The following is a 22,126-nucleotide window of genomic DNA, read 5'->3' as shown; positions in this document are numbered from 1 at the left end:
TAACACTAAAACAACAGGGTTATAAAACTTGATCAGAAATCTCTCTCTCTCATCCCCCCCACCCCCTTCTTTAGAGACAGCACTAACTGTTTTAGCAGACCAGAGGCCTTGGAGTTACCTTTATGTGCGATTTAGTGCTAATTAATTCAGATCACAGTTTCTTTGAAAGTAAGATTTCTTGCGTAAAAGAAAAGGAAACAGACAGGAATGATGTGGGGATAAAGAATGAAACAAATACCTGAGGTTTTTGGCTTTTTCCCAAGCATCGTTAAAAACAGCTTAACTGCAAGAGTCCAATTTGGCAGCTGAAACTCTGAGCTCGAGCGAAACCCAGTCGTGTGGCTCTGCTGTTGACTTTAGAGAGGAAGGTAATTTATTCAGGTTTGTGTCGTAACCAGATGACGTGGAGCGAGAAACGTCACTTCGTCCGGTTTGTCTCTGGCTGCTTTCCGGCAGCGAGACTGACGTCGGCTTCAGGGATTCGGTTATCCAACAAAACGTGCTGCATTGTTTACACGCTTGAAGAATAATCTGAGCCCGAGCCCAGTCACGAGAGACTCGTTGAATTTAACAAGTTGGTTTGTTGGTTTTTTTTTTGTAATTCACTTTTTATTGCTTTTCAACAACACAACATAAGAATCAACATACACGAACCTGAACGACGACAAGAACAGAATAACATAAGGCTGCTGGGCCATAGAAGGTTCACGCTGCATGCTGCACGCTACACGCTACACGTTCACGTGAAGAACCGGACCCTGGGCCATTAAACTTCATGCTTGGATGTTCACGTGTTGTGTCTGTTCTACTTTGACCGAGTAACCAACAATATGGACTCTTCGGATGACGACGATTGCCTCATTCTGCTTTTACTGAGACAGAGGAAGAGAAAAAGGAACAGAATTTGGAGCCGAGAACACTTCCTTCTGAGAGAAACCCGTGGTGAATTTCACCGAACATTCTATAATCTGCTTGACAATCCCGATGAAGAACTATTTTTCAATTATACCATTCAATTATATTTTTTCTGAAGTTTTCCCCTGAAAGCATAGAGTTATCTCCCTAGACCCGTTCTGATTGGCTGGCGCGGCGGTGACCGCATGCATTGACTGGAATTTCCATCTTCACGCCTAGAAAAAAGTGTGCATGTTCATTTCACGCTTCACGCGTGAAGTGTGCAGCGTGCAACGTGAACGCCATTCTATGGCCCAGAGCAAGTCATGCTACGTTTGTCCACTTTTCTTTACACGCGTGTAGCGTGCAGCGTGCAGCGTGAACCTTCTATGGCCCAGCTGCCTAATTGGAACCCCCCCAAAGGAGGAAAAAAAGAAACAAAAAACAAAGGAAAATACAACCCCTATTCAAAAAAAGTTGGGACAAAGTACAAATTGTAAATAAAAACGGAATGCAATAATTTACAAATCTCAAAAACTGATACTGTATTCACAATAGAACATAGACAACATATCAAATGTCGAAAGTGAGACATTTTGAAATTTCATGCCAAATATTGGCTCATTTGAAATTTCATGACAGCAACACATCTCAAAAAAGTTGGGACAGGGGCAATAAGAGGCTGGAAAAGTTAAAGGTACAAAAAAGGAACAGCTGGAGGACCAAACTGCAACTCATTAGGTCAATTGGCAATAGGTCATTAACATGACTGGGTATAAAAAGAGCATCTTGGAGTGGCAGCGGCTCTCAGAAGTAAAGATGGGAAGAGGATCACCAATCCCTCTAATTCTGCGCCGACAAATAGTGGAGCAATATCAGAAAGGAGTTCGACAGTGTAAAATTGCAAAGAGTTTGAACACATCATCATCTACAGTGCATAATATCATCAAAAGATTCAGAGAATCTGGAAGAATCTCTGTGCGTAAGGGTCAAGGCTGGAAAGCCATACTGGGTGCCCGTGATCTTCGGGCCCTTAGACGGCACTGCATCACATACAGGCATGCTTCTGTATTGGAAATCACAAAATGGGCTCAGGAATATTTCCAGAGAACATTATCTGTGAACACAATTCACCGTGCCATCCGCCGTTGCCAGCTAAAACTCTATAGTTCAAAGAAGAAGCCGTATCTAAACATGATCCAGAAGCGCAGACGTCTTCTCAGGGCCAAGGCTCATTTAAAATGGACTGTGGCAAAGTGGAAAACTGTTCTGTGGTCAGACGAATCAAAATTTGAAGTTCTTTATGGAAATCAGGGACGCAGTGTCATTCGGACTAAAGAGGAGAAGGACGACCCAAGTTATCATCAGCGCTCGGTTCAGAAGCCTGCATCTCTGATGGTATGGGGTTGCATTAGGGCGTGTGGCATGGGCAGCTTACACATCTGGAAAGACACCATCAGTGCTGAAAGGTATATCCAGGTTCTAGAGCAACATATGCTCCCATCCAGACGACGTCTCTTTCAGGGAAGACCTTGCATTTTCCAACATGACAATGCCAAACCACATACTGCATCAATTACAGCATCATGGCTGCGTAGAAGAAGGGTCCGGGTACTGAACTGGCCAGCCTGCAGTCCAGATCTTTCACCCATAGAAAACATTTGGCGCATCGTAAAACGGAAGATACGACAAAAAAGACCTAAGACAGTTGAGCAACTAGAATCCTACATTAGACAAGAATGGGTTAACATTCCTATCCCTAAACTTGAGCAACTTGTCTCCTCAGTCCCCAGACGTTTACAGACTGTTGTAAAGAGAAAAGGGGATGTCTCACAGTGGTAAACATGGCCTTGTCCCAACTTTTTTGAGATGTGTTGTTGTCATGAAATTTAAAATCACCTAATTTTTCTCTTTAAATGATACATTTTCTCAGTTTAAACATTTGATATGTCATCTATGTTCTATTCTGAATAAAATATGGAATTTTGAAGCTTCCACATCATTGCATTCCGTTTTTATTTACAATTTGTACTTTATCCCAACTTTTTTGGAATCGGGGTTGTATTACTCATACAGAGACACTTGCACAAATTCAACTAATATGGACACAGAAATAAATAGAAATAATTACACAAGATTCACAATACATTCACAATCCAGACATGGTTTATTGTTTACATGAAAATCCATCAGTATAGCTACTCCAATCAACTACCTAGTATGAAATTCATGTATGGACCACATATTTTCATAAATACCTCCTCCCTATTGTTCAGCCTAAAAATCAATTGTTCATAGCTGGCTATTTTGGTCATTTCTCCCATCCATTCATTAAATGGGATAACACTTTTTGACTTCCAGCGTCTGAGAACAATCCTACATCCCGTAATCAGGGCCACCCTCCACCACTGAGTTTGCTGGGATAATAACTCTACTCCCTCTGTTATTATGCCTAGAATACATAAAGCGGGGCTCTGAGATAAATCTGTCCTGAGTACTTTGTTAATGAATAATAATATTCTTTCCCATAGGTTTTGTCATTTCACGTTCATACAGCATGTGTAAAAGTGTTCCTCTACTCCTCTCGCATCTCCAGCATATCTCGGATTCAAGTTGGTTTGTTTTTTATTTCTGTTATTGATTATTTTTGTCCCTTTGAGTGTTAAACGTTTTTGGTGTATTTTATTTAATGTGTCCAACACCACTTATCACACGGGTTTGCTATTCAAGCAGGGGGTTATTTAAAAAAGATAAAAGAATAACCTTGTGTCGGAGGAATTCTGGAAACGCTGAGGTCACAGGATTGTGCTTCAGGATGCACTGCTTGAAATAACAGCCTAACTGGAAACGCAACAGACTCCAGTGTTGGTCGTGTTTCAGGAAATGGGCTCTGTGTGAAAAGAGCCCCTCCCCCGACACACCTCCAGCGTGCGATCATGCCCTGCTGTGATCTCCTTCGATGTTTTACAATTGTTCCTGTCTCCCTTTCTCTTTCGATCTCTCCAACATGCTGTAAAGAGGTCGTTGGTGCCGATGCATACTGGCTGCACTTGTTTTCTTGTCTCTGGACGGTGTGACAGATGGAGTTTCCCAGTGACATCTCACCACCCTGACCCTACTGGCTCCAAGCCCAAGACTGCAGAAATACCAGTGGTCAGAGTTTGAAATAATGCACAACTGTTTCCCAAGACAAGTATAAATAACTATTAAAAATATATCTCGAAAGCAAACATGTATAAAAATACCTCGGTGAAACAGTGTCAAGCTGTGGATGCTTCAAATAACTTACCAGAGCTCTCTGTGGGCTGACTGTTATTGTCAGAGCGTTAATATTGGGTTTCATGCTTTCTTTCTCTTGCATCAAACCCGTACATAACGTGGAAACCCCTTGATCACGGAAAACTTGGTCAACCAAAACTTGTCGACTTTTGGCTCATCAGGATACTCCTTACTTGAGGACAGGTTTGCTGTCTTTGGTAACGCACTCTTTGGTCTGCTTGGTAATAGTGATGTGTTGGGAACAAGAAGAAACCTTAACCGCTGTGCACAGTGCAGAAATTTTCCCCAGGAGCTGATTATCATGATCCAGAAGTGATCGTGATATATTGCTCTTTCTGACCCGATTCCTTATTGAATTGATTCCAGTGGGCTTAAATGGGGTCACTCGCTCAACTGTATTTGATGGCTTGAGTTCTTAATAGAATCTTGGCATCGTCATGCTGTTGTTTGCTTGGTGTTTTTGCCATCGGATGGAGGGAGGGAGGGAGGGAAAGAAATAATGCCAGAAAGAAAGTGACAGAGTGGAAAGATGAAAGGAAGTTAGATCGAGGAAGCTACTTGGTCTGGTGGGAATTTTTGGTCAGTCAGTCTGTTAGACTTCCTGCCCACCACCCCCACACTCTTGCTCACCCCCCTGGTGATTTGAAGTCAAAGGTAAAAGTTCATTGGCTATTAAAGCCACATCGCTGTCGAGTCTGTGGGAAAAGAGTTCGATCTTCTCAGTGTGTCCAAGCGTTAAGGAAAGGTGTATTATGGTTTTTATTTTAAGTTTTCATGGCAGCACAGTGGTGTAGTGGTTAGTGCTGTCGCCTCACAGCAAGAAGCTACTGGGTTTGAGCCCGGTGGCTCACGGGGGCCTTTCTGTGTGGAGTTTGCCTGTTCTCCCCGTGTCCGCGTGGGTTTCCTCCGGGTGCTCCGGTTTCCCCCACAGTCCAAAGACATGCAGGTTAGGTTAACTGGTGACTCTAAATTGACCGTAGGTGTGAGTGTGAATGGTTGTCTGTGTCTATGTGTCAGCCCTGTGATGACCTGGCGACTTGTCCAGGGTGTACCCCGCCTTTCGCCCGTAGTCAGCTGGGATAGGCTCCAGCTTGCCAGCGACCCTGCACAGGATAAGTGGTTACGGATGATGGATGGATGTAATTTTAAATGACTTTGAATTTAAAGTGAGAATAAAATTTGCTATTGGTTTCACCACGTAGGATGTGTCCGAAACCTGTGCCTTTCCATTTGTTTTCTTTCAACATGACCTGTTTTACTGGTAGTCACAGCGCAGGAGAGTCTGCGCTTGAATTGCTTTTGCAGTAACGCAGCAGGCTCCAAATAAATAACTACTGACTGTATAAACCAGGTATCTAATGGCCCTTTTCCACTACCCTTTTTCAGCTCACTTCAGCTCACTTCAACCCGACACGGCTCGCGTTTCGACTACCAAAAACCAGCACGACTCAGCTCGTTTCAGCCCTGCTTAGCCCCTAAAACTCGCACCGTTTTGGGGTAGGGCTGAAGCGAGCCAAACCGTGCTGACTGAGGCTGGGGGCGTGAGCAGACACTCCCCTGTGCACTGATTGGTGAGGAGGAGTGTCCTCACATGCCCACACACGCCCCGCGAGCGCGCTGGGATCTGTAAACACCGCAAACCCGGAAGAAGAATAATTACGAATTACGAGAATTTCTGAAGCCTTATGCGCCTCGCCTCATCTATACGCTCTTGCCAGTATCTGTTGGCGTTGTCAAGCCACAGCACCAAGACCAGCAACACTAACGACTCCATGTCCTCCATGTTTATTGTTTACTATTCGGGTCGTGAGACTACCGCTGAAAAGCTCACTGAATCAGTGACATACAGAGCATCGTGGACGAGTTCGCGGAGCGCAAGGCTCGCCGTATGCCCTTCAAATAATGCGCGCAGTAGGCTATTGATGTTTTATTATGAGCCATGTACAGTATGTCGCCTAATGTTTTTTTGTTTCTGAGTTACATGTTCGTTTGAAGGACTTAATGTACAAAATAACATAGTTGCACCCCGTAGTGTTGAAATTGGTAAACACAGTGCATTCAGTGAGGTTTGCACCGCCCTCCTTTTATTTCTGACTCTTCCTGTCACCGTTGCAACCTCTGAGCGCTCATTCGTATGCCCTTCAAATAATGTGCGCAGTATAGGCTATTGATGTTTTATTATGAGCCATGTACAGTATCCTAATGTTTTTTGTTTCTGAGTTACATGTTCGTTTGAAGGACTTGATGTACTAAATAACATAGTTGCACCCGGTAGTGTTGAAATTGGTAAACACCGCAGTTGCGGACATTTTTTAGCCTAAAATGATGTTATGATAAGCTTTAATAAAGGGTCCGGTCATTTGCCCCGCCCCCGGCCCGGCTCTGACTTGTTCCGCCACTGTCACTGATGTCACTGTTTGCGCTGCTTAACGACATCACATGACGTCCACCCACTTTCGCTAACTCCACCCAATGTGTCCACCCACTTCCAGCCAGCACGGTTCAGCGCGGTTGTAGTCGAAATGCAACTCCAACAGCCCCGCTCAGCCCGACTCAGCTCGACTCGGCACGGCACGGCTCAGCCGCGTTTGTAGTGGAAAAGCGGCATATTGTATACAATATACCAGAAAATTCCCAAAACATCCTGGGTCTAATCAGATCATGACTAGGGATGGCGAAAACTAAAAAAAATCTTGACCGACCACCGAGCCTCATTAGCCGGTTAAAGTCGGTTAACCTATGAGTTTAACAGGGATGCAAACGGCACGCCTTTTTCACGGCTCGTGCAGATCTGATTTTTTTTTTGGGGGGGGGGGGCGTTGGAGTGTCTGAATAATTTCATCAGAGTAAATTCTGTATTAAAATTACTACATAAGCAAATGCCGTTACAGTCCATGAAAAAGCCGTGAAAAAGTCGGCGTCTGCGCCTTTAGTTTGTGTGGAGAGAGATGATCTGCAATAACATGCATTGTTGGCTACAGACCGAAACATACTTTCAGAATGCACTGGCCAAGGCAGGACTAAACTCCATGTGCCTTCTAATAATAATTTAAAAAAAAAAACAGAATAGTAATTTGTAAGCTAAAAAGCCTGTGTCTACACTTTTTTCTTTCGCCAAGTGGCAGCTGTGTTCAACTGGGGCGGGACATGACTGAATGGGTGTTTTCTGATTTGTCAGCCGTCTTTAACTGGGGCGGGAGGGCGGGACATGACTGAATGGGTGTTTCTGATTTGTCAGCTGTCTTTAACTGGGGCGAGAGGGCGGGACATGACTGAATGGGTGTTTCTGATTTGTCAGCTGTCTTTAACTGGGGCGAGAGGGCGGGACATGACTGAATGGGTGTTTCTGATTTGTCAGCCGTCTTTAACTGGGGCGGGAGGGCGGGACATGACTGAATGGGTGTTTCTGATTTGTCAGCTGTCTTTAACTGGGGCGGGAGGGCGGGACATGACTGAATGGGTGTTTCTGATTTGTCAGCTGTCTTTAACTGGGGCGGGAGGGCGGGACATGACTGAATGGATGTTTTCTGATTTGTCAGCTGTCTTTAACTGGGGCGGGAGGGCGGGACATAACTGAATGGGTGTTTTCTGATTTGTCAGCTGTCTTTAACTGAGGCGGAAGGGCGGGACATGACTGAATGGATGTTTCTGATTTGTCAGCTGTCTTTAACTGGGGCAGGAGGGCGGGACATGACTGAATGGGTGTTTCTGATTTGTCAGCTGTCGTCCTTACACCGCATGGCATGCCCCAAGCGTTTACAAATGCAGAATTCCAGGTTCTCTGCTCCAAAATCGGCAGCTTCAAAACGATTGATTTTTTTTTTCACCGACAACCAAAAAAAAATTAACCGGTTGACATTGATTCGGTCAACCACCGGTCAAACGGTCATCGGTTAACATCCCTAATCATGACTTGGCGAGAATCAGTTACAGTTACCTGAAGTGGCAGTTTCTTCAACAAATCGTCAGTTCTTCTCACTTTGGGTTGGAGTAGAATGTTTCAAAGCATTGTGTTCTCTGGGTCAGGACGTGAGGAAACCTTTCAGCCTGTATGGCCTTCCTGTGTCCTTTGAATGAAACTGTATCAAAACGGAAAAATATTATCAACATGGAACATTTTTGAAATGGATACATTATTCAGGTTAATCGCGTTCCTTTTGGCCCATCATGTGCCTGGTTATGTCGACATGCATGACAAAATTAAAACTGTCTTCCCGGGACGGTGTACAAATTGAAAGTTGCGTTCACGGTGATGACACTCTTGAGCAACAGACGTTGATGTTTTTTCAGCTCTCTGAAGCTCGCATGCACTAAAGATCCATCGCGATTTCTCCGTATCTCTGGAAAATTCTTTCCTTTTTCCTCTGAAGTCAGAATGGAAAACTGGAGTGAGGCTTGGTGTGTGTAACCCCTGATTGTGCGAGACCCCGGAGACCGGTTGCTATGCTGTGTGCGCACCTGTGTAGCGATAAAGCTCACACACTGACGCCGGTGGGGTAAGAGGATTGAACAGGACACGACGGGGGTGTCTGAGCGTCGAGGTTATTTGCCTTTTGGGACATTTTGTCCACGGAGATGGGACGGAACAAAACAGGATGGGAGCAGGGTGGTCTCACAACACACTCCGTTACTGCGATACACACACTCCAAGTGCATCCGAACGTAACAGTGGTGTCTGAAGGTTCACCAAAGAAAAATACAAGTGGGTGTGTTTGTGTAAAAACGCATGCGTGATTTCAGTGTCGCAGACTCGGAATAAAATCGTGAGTTTTGCTGGAGCTCTTCGTCGTTTGGTAAGAGGACGTCCGGATTTCTGTCTTTAAATCAGTCGCTTTCTCCGTCTGATAAAATCAGCTGTTGTCTTGAAGCTAGTATCTCGCTGGGCTGCGACAGGTTGCGACAAATTGCGAACGTCATTCGCGAGAGTTTCAAAAGTGTCTTGAAACATTCGCGGGGCTTCTCGGTTTCCTCGCATGAGTCGCAAAGTGTCGCTCCTTCGTCGCTGAAATTTTGAACATGTTCAAAAAATTCGTGCGACAAAATTTCTCTCAAAATAGCCGCGAATGCGTCGCTGGTGTCGTAAAGCCGTCGTGAACCCTTCTCAAGTCAGTTTCCGTGAGGCTTCCTCTACTTCCCTGCCTGCCAAGGGAAAGCCGGCCTGCGACTAGTTGGAGACGCAACAATTGCAGTAAAATATGCGAATGTCAATTCAGTGTGATTCCAAGTGAAAATTGTCGCTAATTCGCGTATTTTATCGCAATTGTTGCGTCTCCAACTAGCGGCAGCCCAGTGAGATACTACCCTTAGTCTTCGCTCTTGCAGGAAAGAAACCAGACCCTGTTTTTGCAAAATCGTAACTAATCACTTGATGATAGTCATTCTGTGTACAGCCGGAAAAAGTTTAAAAGTCTTTTCAGGGTCTTTCGAGGTGTCTGGTTAGCACTGTGTGTTATTGTCAGTGTTACCGTGACAACAGTCCAGTCAGCCCATTCGGCTTTGTATGAGAGGGCCCCCCCCCCCCGCTGATTTAACCAATGATTTTATGAAAAGGATGTTTTTGTTTCTCAGAAATCGTCGATACGGAATTTAAAAGCAGACTGTGGGCGTCGCCGATGGCGAACACGCATGATTTGCTGAGCAGCGCAAACGGATGGAATTCCAATATCGTGTGAAGTCACGTGATGGTTCAGCCGGACAGGACACCTGATAAATGATTGTTTAGGCGGCACGGTCCGTTATTAAGGGGTGTGGTGCTTGAGTCGGGGGCGGAGCCTGGGGTTTGTTCACGCAGCCGGACTGTGTTTTTTTTAAAGTGAAACTATGGAACAATTCTGTTATTGCTGTTGATGAAGAGTGTATCGACGGTACAGATCGCTATCGTTTTATCGCCCGGGCGATACGTTTAAAAAAAAAAAAAAATTATTTGTTAAATTGTAGTGTAAATTAAGATAATTTAAATAAATATTTACGTTAAAATAAAAGTAAATAAATTAAATTTTTTTTTTTGGTTGAATTGTAGTGCAAATCAAGTTAAATATTTAAGTTAAAATAAGTTTAAAAATAAATTAAATTAAAAACTTGTTTAAATTGTCGAATTGTCGTGTAAAGTTAATTAAATTAAATTTGTCAAATATATTAAAATAAAGGGAAATAAATTGAATACGTTAAAGTAAACATTTATAAAATTTTAAATCAATTTTAAGGAAAAATAAATAGAAATAGATTAAATAAATTTAATTAGTTTAAATGAATTAAACGTTTGTTAAATTGTAATTTAAATTAGAGAATTAATTAAATAAAACAATGAATTAAAAATTAAATAAATTAAACATTTATTTGTTAAATTGGATTTATTTATTTTAAGTAAGGGTTTACGTTCATGGTTTTGGGAATTTGAGGGGTGTGTGTGTATGGTCCAGATGAGGGTGGAGGTCCGGTTCTGGGTGGGTGTGGTGATGTCATACTTGGACGTCATTCGGCCGTCCAGCCTCCAGATGGAATCCACGTAAACAACATCTGGACACGCACACACCACGCACCAGTGCTGTTGCTCAGAGCGTTCACGTGGTGTGCAGTTCCACTACTCTGAGATGCTGTGATAGAAAATTCATCAGCACCTTCTGACCAGTCAGGGTCCAGAACTCTGCGGGGCAGTTGTTTTAGAGATGAGGGGACTTTTGCACTCGGCTGACCCTGCGCTGATTTTTCCACTGCGGTTCAGTGAGGGGAAAGTCTCTCACACGCGCGTCTATAAAGCGTGTGTTGAATAATGTATGGGCGGAGCGTGCCGCTGTCGTGTCACCGTGTTGTTCAGAGACGTTTAGTTCCACTCTGCTGAACATCAGCTGTGTGTGCGCGTGCACTGTATATGACACGGATACAGCAATATCTGTCGCTTCTGTGACCTTTGACCCTGCTGAGCAACCCACTGTTCACCCCGAAACAGAGCTCCTGGTGTTCCAGGCCCGGAGCAGTTCACGTCCCTTTGTCTGTGATCCGGAGCAGAGCTCTCTCCATCGTCCCTCTGGGGTTTGACAAACAGCTGCTCCAGGAATCTTAATCAGATCTCGCACTAATGCGGTTACAGTCCAATCTAATCTAATCTGCGAGTCATTTCTGTGCGCTGGTCGAGGTTCCTGAGCTCGTAGAAAGTCCCTGTGCGTTCCGAATGATTGCAGCGCGTGTTTTCCTGAAGGTTTATTCCCGCTTCAGTGCACGGGGAAGTGTAAACCCTCCAGCACTGAAGGAACCTGGAGCCCGTCTGAGCACTTTACAGTTTTTTTTTTTTTTAAAAGATATTTTTTGGGCTTTTTTCACATTTTATTGGATAGGACAGTGTGGAGACAGGAAATGAGCAGGAGAGAGAGACAGAATCGAACCCGGGTCCCCGGATTTATGGTGTGGTGCCTTATCCACCTGAGCCACGACGCCCCCACTTTACAGTTATTTTATTTAAAAACTTAAACGGGTTAGTGTAGGGTTGACATCCACACCTAAACCCGTGTGTGTGTGTCTCTCACACACCTGTGTTTTGGTGTTTAATCTGTGACGTGTACAAATGAGCTATTAAACACACACACAGAGTGTGCCAGCAACCTGTAATTGTCTATAGAGAGAACAGAGCATGAAATCATCACATCTGCTTCACCCCACACACCCCTGTGTTTCATGTTCCATATTAAAGCATCTCTCTCCTCCTGGGTGTGTGTGTGTGTGTCCGTGTCTGCTTCAGGGTTGTTAAACTGTGTGTGAGAGTGATACGATGATGTAATAACTATCACGATGAATCACATCTCACTGGTGTGAGGCTCAATGCAGTACACACATGCCGCTTTTCCACTACAAACGCGGCTGAGCCGTGCGGTGCTGAGTCGAGCTGAGCGGGGCTGTTGGAGTTGCATTTCGACTACAACCGCGCTGAACCGTGCTGGCTGGAAGTGGGTGGACACATTGGGTGGAGTTAGCGAAAGTGGGTGGACGTCACGTGATGTCGTTAAGCAGCGCAAACAGTGACATCAGTGACAGTGGCGGAACAAGTCAGAGCCGGGCCGGGGGCGGGGCAAATGACCGGACCCTTTATTAAAGCTTATCATAACATCATTTTAGGCTACAAAATGTCCGCAACTGCGGTGTGTACCAATTTCAACACTACCGGGTGCAACTATGTTATTTAGTACATCAAGTCCTTCAAACGAACATGTAACTCAGAAACAAAAAACATTAGGATACTGTACATGGCTCATAATAAAACATCAATAGCCTATACTGCGCACATTATTTGAAGGGCATACGAATGAGCGCTCAGAGGTTGCAACGGTGACAGGAAGAGTCAGAAATAAAAGGAGGGCGGTGCAAACCTCACTGAATGCACTGTGTTTACCAATTTCAGCACTATGGGGTGCAACTATGTTACTTTGTACATTAAGTCCTTCAAACGAACATGTAACTCAGAAACAAAAAAACATTAGGCGACATACTGTACATGGCTCATAATAAAACATCAATAGCCTACTGCGCGCATTATTTGAAGGGCATACGACGAGCCTTGCGCTCCGCGAACTCGTCCACGATGCTCTGTATGTCACTGATTCAGTGATCTTTTAAGCGGTAGTCTCACGACCCGGATAGTAAACAATAAACATGGAGGACATGGAGTCGTTAGTGTTGCTGGTCTTGGTGCTGTGGCTTGTTGTCACCGACAACGCGGACAGATACTGGCAAGAGCGTATAGATGAGGCGAGGCGCATAAGGCTTCAGAAATTCTCGTAATTCGTAATTATTATTCTTCCGGGTTTGCGGTGTTTACAGATCCCAGCGCGCTCGCGGGGCGTGTGTGGGCATGTGAGGACACTCCTCCTCACCAATCAGTGCACAGGGGAGTGTCTGCTCACGCCCCCAACCTCACTCGGCACGGCTTGGCTCGCTTCAGCCCCACTCCAAAACGGTGCGAGTTTTAGGGGCTAAGCAGGGCTGAAACGAGCTGAGTCGTGCTGGTTTTTGGTAGTCGGAACGCGAGCCGTGTCGGGCTGAAGTGAGCTGAAGCGAGCTGAAGTGAGCTGAAAAAGGGTAGTGGAAAAGGGCCAACACTGTTTGGGATTCCTCTGTGATGCAGCGCGGGCGCGCGCACACACGGAGCTCTTAATTGCCCCTTTTCCACCAAAGCAGTTCCAGGGCTGGTTCGGGGCCAGTGCTTAGTTTGGAACCGGGTTTTCTGTTTCCACTGACAAAGAACTGGCTCTGGGGCCAGAAAAACCGGTTCCAGGCTAGCACCAACTCTCTGCTGGGCCAGAGGAAAGAACCGCTTACGTCAGCGGGGGGGTGGAGTTGTTAAAGGAACAGTCCACCGTACTTCCATAATGAAATATGCTCTTATCTGAATTGAGACGAGCTGCTCCGTACCTCTCCGAGCTTTGCGCGACCTCCCAGTCAGTCAGACGCGCTGTCACTCCTGTTAGCAATGTAGCTAGGCTCAGCATGGCCAACGGTATTTTTTGGGGCTGTAGTTAGATGCGACCAAACTCTTCCACGTTTTTCCTGTTTACATAGGTTTATATGACCAGTGACATGAAACAAGTTCAGTTACACAAATTGAAACGTAGCGATTTTCTATGCTATGGAAAGTCCGCACTATAATGACAGGCGTACTAACACCTTCTGCGCGCTTCGGCAGCGCATTGATACGGAGCTGGCCGTGCCCGAAGAGGAGTGAAGGTATCAATGCGCTGCTGAAGCGCGCAGAAGGTGTTAGTACGCCTGAACGTGGAGCAGCGGCAAGCCTTTAACACAGCGGTAGATGCTGTATTGAAAGCATTCAACGGGAAGTTCTCATTGAAAACGGAGCAAAGAGCAGCCCTGGAGGTATTTATTGAAAGGAAGGCCGTTTTCGCCTTGCTCCCGACCGGCTTCGGTAAGAGTTTAATCTACCAGTTAGCCCCGTCGCATCGCATACGTCAGAGGAAAGAGTGATGTGATTTGGTTTAAGCTTCGTCACAGCCTTTTCTGGCTTCGACCAGTAGCAAACTGAGGCATTTCAGGGAGGCGGGTCAACCACGGGCTCTGGGAAACGGTTTGGCTTAATAGCTTGGCCAGACCAAATGCTCAGAGAGCTTTGAAGTCGCGTTAGCCAGGTTACAGAAGGTGTTAGTACGCCTGTCATTATAGTGCGGACTTTCCATAGCATAGAAAATCGCTACGTTTCAATTTGTGTCACTGAACTTGTTTCATATCACTGGTCATATAAACCTATGTAAACAGGAAAAACGCGGAAGAGTTTGGTCGCATCTAACTACAGCCCCAAAAAATACCATTGGCCATACTGAGCCTAGCTACATTCAGCGCTCGAAACTAACGGTGTCCCGGGGACCATAAAAAATGTCATCGGGACACAAAATTATCATATCTGGGACAATCCCGGGCCAATGGAAAAAAATAGATCTAGAAAAAAAGTTCTACATTAATATTATTTACAAAGCCGTAACACATACGTAGACATTCACCTAATTTGTCAATTTTAATTTTAAAACGTTAACAGCGAAAAATACATAGTAGCTACACTTTCGATGCACCTGCATCCGTAGGCTACAGAGCAGCGCATTCTGTTCTAGAATCTTCGGCCGGAGTCCGCATTATATGGACTTGGAATGGAATTGCTACCGCACACGCTGCGCCGACTCTTGCCAGAACAAAAATGCTGAAGTGGTTGAAGCGGACCGACCGCGGGGAAGAAACTGAAAGCCCAGACATAACGTCTCCGGGACCTTCAGGATCCAAAGTGTCATCGCCTGGTCTGCAGGCAACGCTAGCAACTGAATGAACTTAATGAACACTGTTAGACACGTTATAAAATACAACAGGAATGATGTGGATGATATTGACGGAAGATACCGTTCAACAGAATAAGTGAGTTTTCTTGGTGTCTTTCTAGTTCAGAAAGTTTAGTCAGTCAGCAGCACAACTAGGCTCGGACCTGGCACTATGCTGATGTTGCTAACATTCGCACCCGGCAGCGAAAGTTCATAAAATGGATAACGGAAAGTTCATAAAATGGATAACGGAAAGTTCATAAAAATGGATAACGGAAAGTTCATAAAAATGGATAACGGTCTCATCTCATCTCATTATCTGTAGCCGCTTTATCCTGTTCTACAGGGTCGCAGGCAAGCTGGAGCCTATCCCAGCTGACTACGGGCGAAAGGCGGGGTACACCCTGGACAAGTCACCAGGTCATCACAGGACTCTGGATAACGGTAATGGTGAAAATGATAAGTTGGCCTTATAAGTGCCAACAGATATTCAAGGTATAAGTAGATTAAATGAACATAAAAGGGGTCTTATTTTCAACTAAAGTGTACTGCAGATGTAGGGAGTTGAAACATTTTCTGAATGAGCTAGTTGGCCCCTTTAAATAAACGGGTATCTATTCATACAGTGAGATCGCCAAAGTTTAATAAACTGAAAATGCAATAACTGTAATTTTGAAGTAGATGATGTATAGGACACGTGTCGCTTGTGTCTTGTGACTTATTGTAAAAATGATATAAAGGGTTCAAAATCGCATAGTTACAAATATAATAGTAACTTCATATGATAATATTAACCACTGGTTATTTCAGAGAGGAAAAAAATGGGGACACTATTGCTTCCATTCGGGACAATACAACACAGAATTCGGGACCACTGGGGGACACAAAGAAAAAAGTTAATTTCGAGCCCTGGCTACATTGCTAACAGGAGTGACAGCGCGTCTGGCTGACTGGGAGGTCGCGCAAAGCTCGGAGAGGTACGGAGCAGCTCGTCTCAATTCAGATAAGAGCATATTTCATTATGGAAGTACGGTGGACTGTTCCTTTAAGACCAACAACAATAACAAGACCGCGAAAGATCGCCATTTTTAAGCGACGAGAAGCAGCAGCTGTACAAACGCGAAGTCATCCATTATTACCAGGGTTTTTTCTAGAAAAATTTAGTATGAGGGCGCTCACCATGGCGAGGGAGTGGGGGGGGGGGGGGGGGGGGAGATGGTGCCGGTTGCCCCTCCCGTGCAAAGCCTTTGAAAAATGCTCCAGTGGGACATTCTGAGGCTGTCTGAGAGGGAAATTGTAACAAATTGTCTGTCAACATTGAAAAAGAAAGAAGTAAGGCCAAAAAAAAAAAAAAAAAGTGTTTCCGGTAACATGAAATACTAAAATAAGGTTGGTAGGTAGGAAAGTTTTTCTTTTTTTAAATTTTGTTCGAAAAAATTAACACAAGTAAACATCTTACAAAATAGTATTTTGGCACAGAATCCTTTATACCACACATCATAATAAAATAAGTGTTTTAAATCTTTAAACGAATAAAAAAAAATATCGCGAGAGTTCGAGTTATGATCTACGGAAGCGATATTTCATGATATTTTCATGTAATAACGTGAAAACACCTTATCAAGAAATAACGTGAAAATAACGTCCTAGGCTCGGCTACTTCCATTAAAAGCAGACGGCCTAGCCGAGCCTACTGTAGAACTTGGGTCGAGCAAAAACATGGCTGAATCCTGAATGACTCCTACTTGTATAAATAGGGGACTACATAGGCAGCAAAATGTAGCGTTTTTCCCTGCCGTGGAAGTGCACTTGTATACTGAAAAGGAAGCAATTTGCATTACAGCCTTGAATGAGGATTCAAAATGGCGGCTCGGCTCAGTTTATGCAGGAGGGCTGATAGAAGTGGCGAAACATTTTACTTTTTATCGTTTCTTTCACAACTTGAATGCGTTGAAACAAAAAATTATGACAAACTAATGCCGCTTACACTAAAATATCGAGGGAAATTTGCAATAAAAACTTTACGGTCGGCAATTTCGACGCGGAAATTCTCGATCGGTCGGGTTACCGGAAACACACTTTTTTTTTTTTATTTTTTATTTGGCCTAATCTTCTTCTGTCCCGGACAGTCTTTGGCTTTCTTCCGTTTCGTGCCGCAGGATGACATCTTTAAATGCCCAAGTGTCAACAAAAACAACTCGCGAACTACTTCTGTCCAAAGCTCCCGTGCCGGTGGGTGAAAGGTCATTCAGTCTCGAGAAATCTCGCTCTACAAGTCAGCTGACCTTGTATGTAACCCATGTCAAATCTCGTGAGAGCAGCCGCGACAAGTAAACAACTAAACAACATGGCGCCTCAGTCTGGAAAACGCCAATTCGGATTGTTTTTGCACCGTCTGGCGGTGTATCTACTATGATTGGAATATTTTTGGAGCAATTATAACGTATTTGATGATCAGACACATTGTCACGTAGTGTTGCTGGGATGTTTTCACGGAGTCGGTAAGGGGGCGCACGCCAAGAGTAAGAGGGCGCAGCGCCCCTGTTCCCCCGTTTAGACGAAAGCCTGATTACTGTTATTGCTGCTGCTGCTTCTTCCGCATTGTTTTTGCTTCGATATTCGCGCCAAGGTTTATGCAAACGTAGCGACGTAATGACGTGGCTTCCCTTAGCACCGTGAGCTATGGAAAAGCAAACTGGTTCTCAGCTGGCTCGCAAGTTGAACGAGTTGTGCACCGGCCCCGAACCAGCCCTGGAACTGATTTGGTGGAAAAAGGGTAAATGAGACTCAAACAGCTCAACGTCCTTAATTTACACTTCATTCGCTGACTTACACCCCTCTCTCTCTCTCTCAGGTGTAATGTGTGTGTGTAAGTGATTCACCATTATGAACAGAATTCAAAATTCACTTAAAGCACCATTTAAACTCAACACCTTCTTAAAAAATAACATTTTTAGTGTCATCAGTTTGCAAAATCACTGTTCGTAAATGTCTTCTCTCTCTCTCTCTCGCACGCACGCAGAGCTGTGTTAGTACAGCAACAGCAGAACTTTATTCACATTAATCACGCAAACCAAGAATACAGATGAACAGTGTTTGTGTAGTAGGCGTGTGTGTAGTAGGTGTGTCTCTGCATGCTGAAGCCACATCTGTAACAGAAGGCTGAACTGGCCTTGATGTGGTTTCAGTGTTGAGAGCAGTTTGTTCTGATTGTTCATGTGAATGAGAGTAAATAGTCAACAGTAGGGCTGTAACAATATGCCTATCGAAATCGCGATACGCAGAGCCGCGATCCAAGAAGGCAGAATCGCGGTACACCCTTTCAAACTTCTCCTCAGCCCCAAAACAGAGGCGCTTCCAAACTTCAATTTATGAATACTTTTTATTTAAATTACATTTTAAACTTACTTTTATTTTTTATATCTATTAGTAAGTCGTTTTTTCGCCGACCTGCGACAATCTTCTGCGAGTCACGCAACGTCCACACTCGCCACTGGCAGAGCATTCGTTTCTTTTAAGCGGTCGCCATTCTGGTTGCGACGCGGGGAGCGAATCTGTAAACAAGCAGCTCATTGGCTGGCTAGGTGTGCCACAAGCCAATCACAATCACTTGACCGGAAAGGCATGCAGTGTTGCCAGATTGGGCGGTTTTAGGTGCTTTTGAACATATTTTGGGGTGGAAAACGTTAGCAATATCTGGCAACACTGAAGGCATGTCTGCTTGGGCGGAAGCCTTCTGCGGCAGTTACATTTTGACACGCGAGCAACGTTTCACTATAAAAATTCCGTAATTTCCATCTGTTTTCCGCGATCACAGAAAATCATTGGCCCTATGAGAGTGAGACAGTGAGAGAGCCCCCCCCCCCCAAAAAAAAATCTTAACGGATTTACACGATTTGGAAAAATGACTTTTTCAGAACCGGAAAAACCAGAGCTTCCGGCTCAACAGTATTATTTTGAGAAATAAAACAATCTTTGGATATACATTTGTTCATTTTTGCATACATATTACTCATTCTCTGCAGTGGTCTGAATTATTTGATATTAAATAGTTAATGTAAGTAAGTAAATGTTAATAAGTCAAATTTACTACTTTAAAAAAAAAAAATCGTGGGTGTATCGAATCGTGGGTCAAAAATCGCGATACGAATTGAATCGTGAGTTGGGTGTATCGTTACAGCCCTAGTCAACAGCACGTGTGTGTGTGTGCGCGTGCGCGCGCATCATTACAGTGATGGAGATGACTGGCCACAGTGACCGATCTAAAATTTTATATTTAGCTATTATAGTTAAGCATGCGCTGATCAAAGTCTCTCTCCTTCAGTCTGATTGGCTGCAATGACAACAGAGGCGGGGTCAGAGGCGGAGGTGAAGAAGGAGCCGGAGAAGCAGCAGCAGTCTGAGGAGGAGCAGGTCGAATCCCCCGGAGAGAGCATGCAGAACACAGACACGGATCCTCAGCCTGCCCAGGAGAACCCTGAGAATCCTGAGAACCTCGAGAATCCAGAGGTACAGTGATGCAGAAGATGGCGTTCTAATGTGTGAGAATATCAGTCACGTGGCCACCGACGCCATCGTTCCTGTTTGTTTGTTGTAACATAGCTAACACATCTCTGAGGAGCTTGTCATTTCGGCTGAGCTAATTATAAAGAAGCTAGTTTTGTACGCAGAACAGGCCACTGCAGAGAACTAGCAGCTCACTAAACAGGGCGGAGACTTGCTAGCTAACTTTTAGCTAACGTAAAAAAACATATAACTAGCGTCCATGTCGTCGCACTGAGTAGCACTAACATGATCTTCGTTACATGTTACAGAAAGTGGAGGCGGAGCCTGCCCCGCCCACAAGCCCCTCCCTGTCTACCGGGCAGAAGAAGGACAAGGGCATCTCTCGCTTCCTGCCTCCATGGGGCAAACGCCAAAAATCCCTCAGCCAAGTGGAGTCTAAAGACACGCCCACTCAGACACAGGAAGAGGAGGAGCCAAAGGGAGAGGCCGAGTCGCCGGAGAAGAAGGAGGAGCAGAACTTGGTGTGCAGCTCAGACACACAGGTGAGGGGTCAAGGTCATGACCTTCTGAGGAACTGAGAGAAACGTACTACTTTTCATTCTGAGCCCATCATGTGTGTGTGTGTGTGTGTGTGTGTGTGTGTGTGTGTGTAGCCAGAGAAAGAGGCGGAGTCTGTGAGGAGAGGAGGAGAGAGGGAGGAGAGTGCCATTGTGTCGCCTCTCAAACCTGGAAAGAAGATGAAGATGGTGGTGTGTCATGTGACTCTGCTGGACAGGAGCCAGTTCCAGTGTGAGGTTGAGGTGTGTGTGTGTGTGTGTGTGAGCGAGAGAGATGCTGCATAACCAGATTTAAAAAAAAAAAAAAGTGTGTAGTTGTGGACATGGTGAAGCTTTCTCTCAGGAGAAATGTCTTTATGTAAGGAGTCTCCAGTGTCGGCGCTTTGCAGGAACCTGGTGAGGGAACGACTGCAGAATAAACATCTACCAGGTGGATGGCGGTCCTGAGGTTTTCAAAAGGTTCCCATTTACTTAAAAACAAATTTATGAACTGATTTCTGAAAAAAGTCCCTGGATTCTTCATAACCCATTACTTAAAAAAAAAAAACTCTCCTGGGTTTCTGAAAAGGTTCCTGAGAGCTTGCAAAATATTCTGAACTAAAACAACTCAATCAGTTCCTGAGATCTGGAAAGTGGTTTGAGTTCCTGAAAAGGTTCCTGGGTGCTTGCAAAATTTCATGCACTAAAAAAGAAAAATTCCTCCTAGTTCCTGGGTTTTCTAGATTCCCAGAAAAAAAAAAAGTGGTTCCTAAAAAGGTTCCTGGGCACCTCCTAAACTTCCCTGAAGTTCCAAAAAGGCTCCTGAGTTACTGGGATCCATGGTACTTGAAAAGATTCCTGAAACGGTTCAATGGTTCATCTGGCTGGAAAAAGGCTTCTGAGTCCCTGAGAACGTTTTCCTGGGTTTCCAAAAACAGTTCCTTGATTTGTGAGGGTTCCTGAGCACCGCTACAATCTCCTGAAGACCTCAATAGAGTCCCGAAAAGGTTTCTGGGTTCCTGAAAGATGTTAAAGTTCTTGAAAAGGTTCTTTTCCTGAATTATAAAGATTCCTGAAATGGGTCCTTGGGTTCTTGAAAAGTTTCTGAAAGCAGTTGCTGGGTTCCTGAAAAGGTTCCTAATCACGTAAAAAAAAAAAACTTGCAAAGCTTCCTTCTTTAGGGGTCATCCATAATTTTCATCATTATCACGAGCGTACAAACCGTACGCGGGGGGGAGGGGGTTAATGACCAGGCGTACACTTTTTTTTTTTTTTTTAAAAAATGAAAAAATGATGATCCGTCAATGTGTGAATCGGCGGCCGCCATGTTAAAAATTTCACGCCACATCGGTCTTGCCAGCTAGCTCTACACGCTTTCTTTCTTCAATACAACAACAATGGCTGACCCGGATTTTGACTGCGTTTATAAATTTGTGAATAGCAGAAATACCGCTATTCACAAGACTCCTTCAAACGAGTACGAGCAGTTTTTAAACATTTATTGCTTCCTGCATTCATCTGAGAGGAGGCAGTTAGGGCAGGACAGGCTGCTTGGAAAGAATCAAAAACGAACGTTTCAAAGCCAAAAGGCAACAGCTCCCCTTAAAAAGACAGTTCCGAATTTTCAAAAATCAGACCCTCCAGGACGTTGCGATTCGCAAATTCAACCAATCCCTGCGAATTCAGGGCGGTGTTGCAATTATATCCAATCACCGAAACTTTCCCGCAAATTTGACCAATCGTTGGCGTCGTCTTGAGGTGACGTTGACAAACTACCTTCCACCTGTTGCCAGATTGGGCGGTTTCCCGCCCAGTTGGGGGGTTTCAAGTGCATTTTGGCGGGTTTTGAACATATTTTGGGCTGGAAAACGTCAGCAGTATCTGGCAACGCTGCTTACTTCCGTGTATACGTTCAAGAGAAGCAGCAGCACAAGTCAGTGTTTATATAGGCTTAAATTGTGTTACTGAAAGCGTGTTATGTTTACAGTGAAGGACTGTGCGCACTTTACATTATTTTTTTACTTAATACAAGAAATTAATGGATGCCAACATTTTTGCCAAAATGGTATTTTATTTTCCATTGTTTAGGCAGCTTCAGCATCATACTGT

At 44.5% G+C, this 22,126-nt stretch overlaps 1 protein-coding gene across 14 annotated transcripts in view; it reads left to right on the top strand.

Moving 5' to 3' along the window:
* The window catches only part of epb41l2 (erythrocyte membrane protein band 4.1 like 2), a 101,242-nt gene that overhangs the window by 4,887 nt on the left and 74,229 nt on the right, over positions 1-22,126 (top strand). For all 14 annotated transcript variants that reach the window (XM_060913745.1, XM_060913743.1, XM_060913737.1 and 11 more), the window contains exons 2-4: positions 19,300-19,484; positions 19,790-20,023; positions 20,135-20,281. In XM_060913745.1, coding sequence (XP_060769728.1) covers positions 19,314-19,484; positions 19,790-20,023; positions 20,135-20,281 — 552 coding nt within the window. In that variant the 5' untranslated portion in view covers positions 19,300-19,313. The remainder of the gene's footprint in view (positions 1-19,299; positions 19,485-19,789; positions 20,024-20,134; positions 20,282-22,126) is intronic.

Source organism: Neoarius graeffei, chromosome 2 (genome assembly GCF_027579695.1).
Source record: "Neoarius graeffei isolate fNeoGra1 chromosome 2, fNeoGra1.pri, whole genome shotgun sequence".
Lineage (NCBI taxonomy): Eukaryota > Metazoa > Chordata > Actinopteri > Siluriformes > Ariidae > Neoarius > Neoarius graeffei.
Note: the sequence above shows the minus strand (reverse complement) of the source record. Positions and strands in the feature narration are given on the sequence as shown.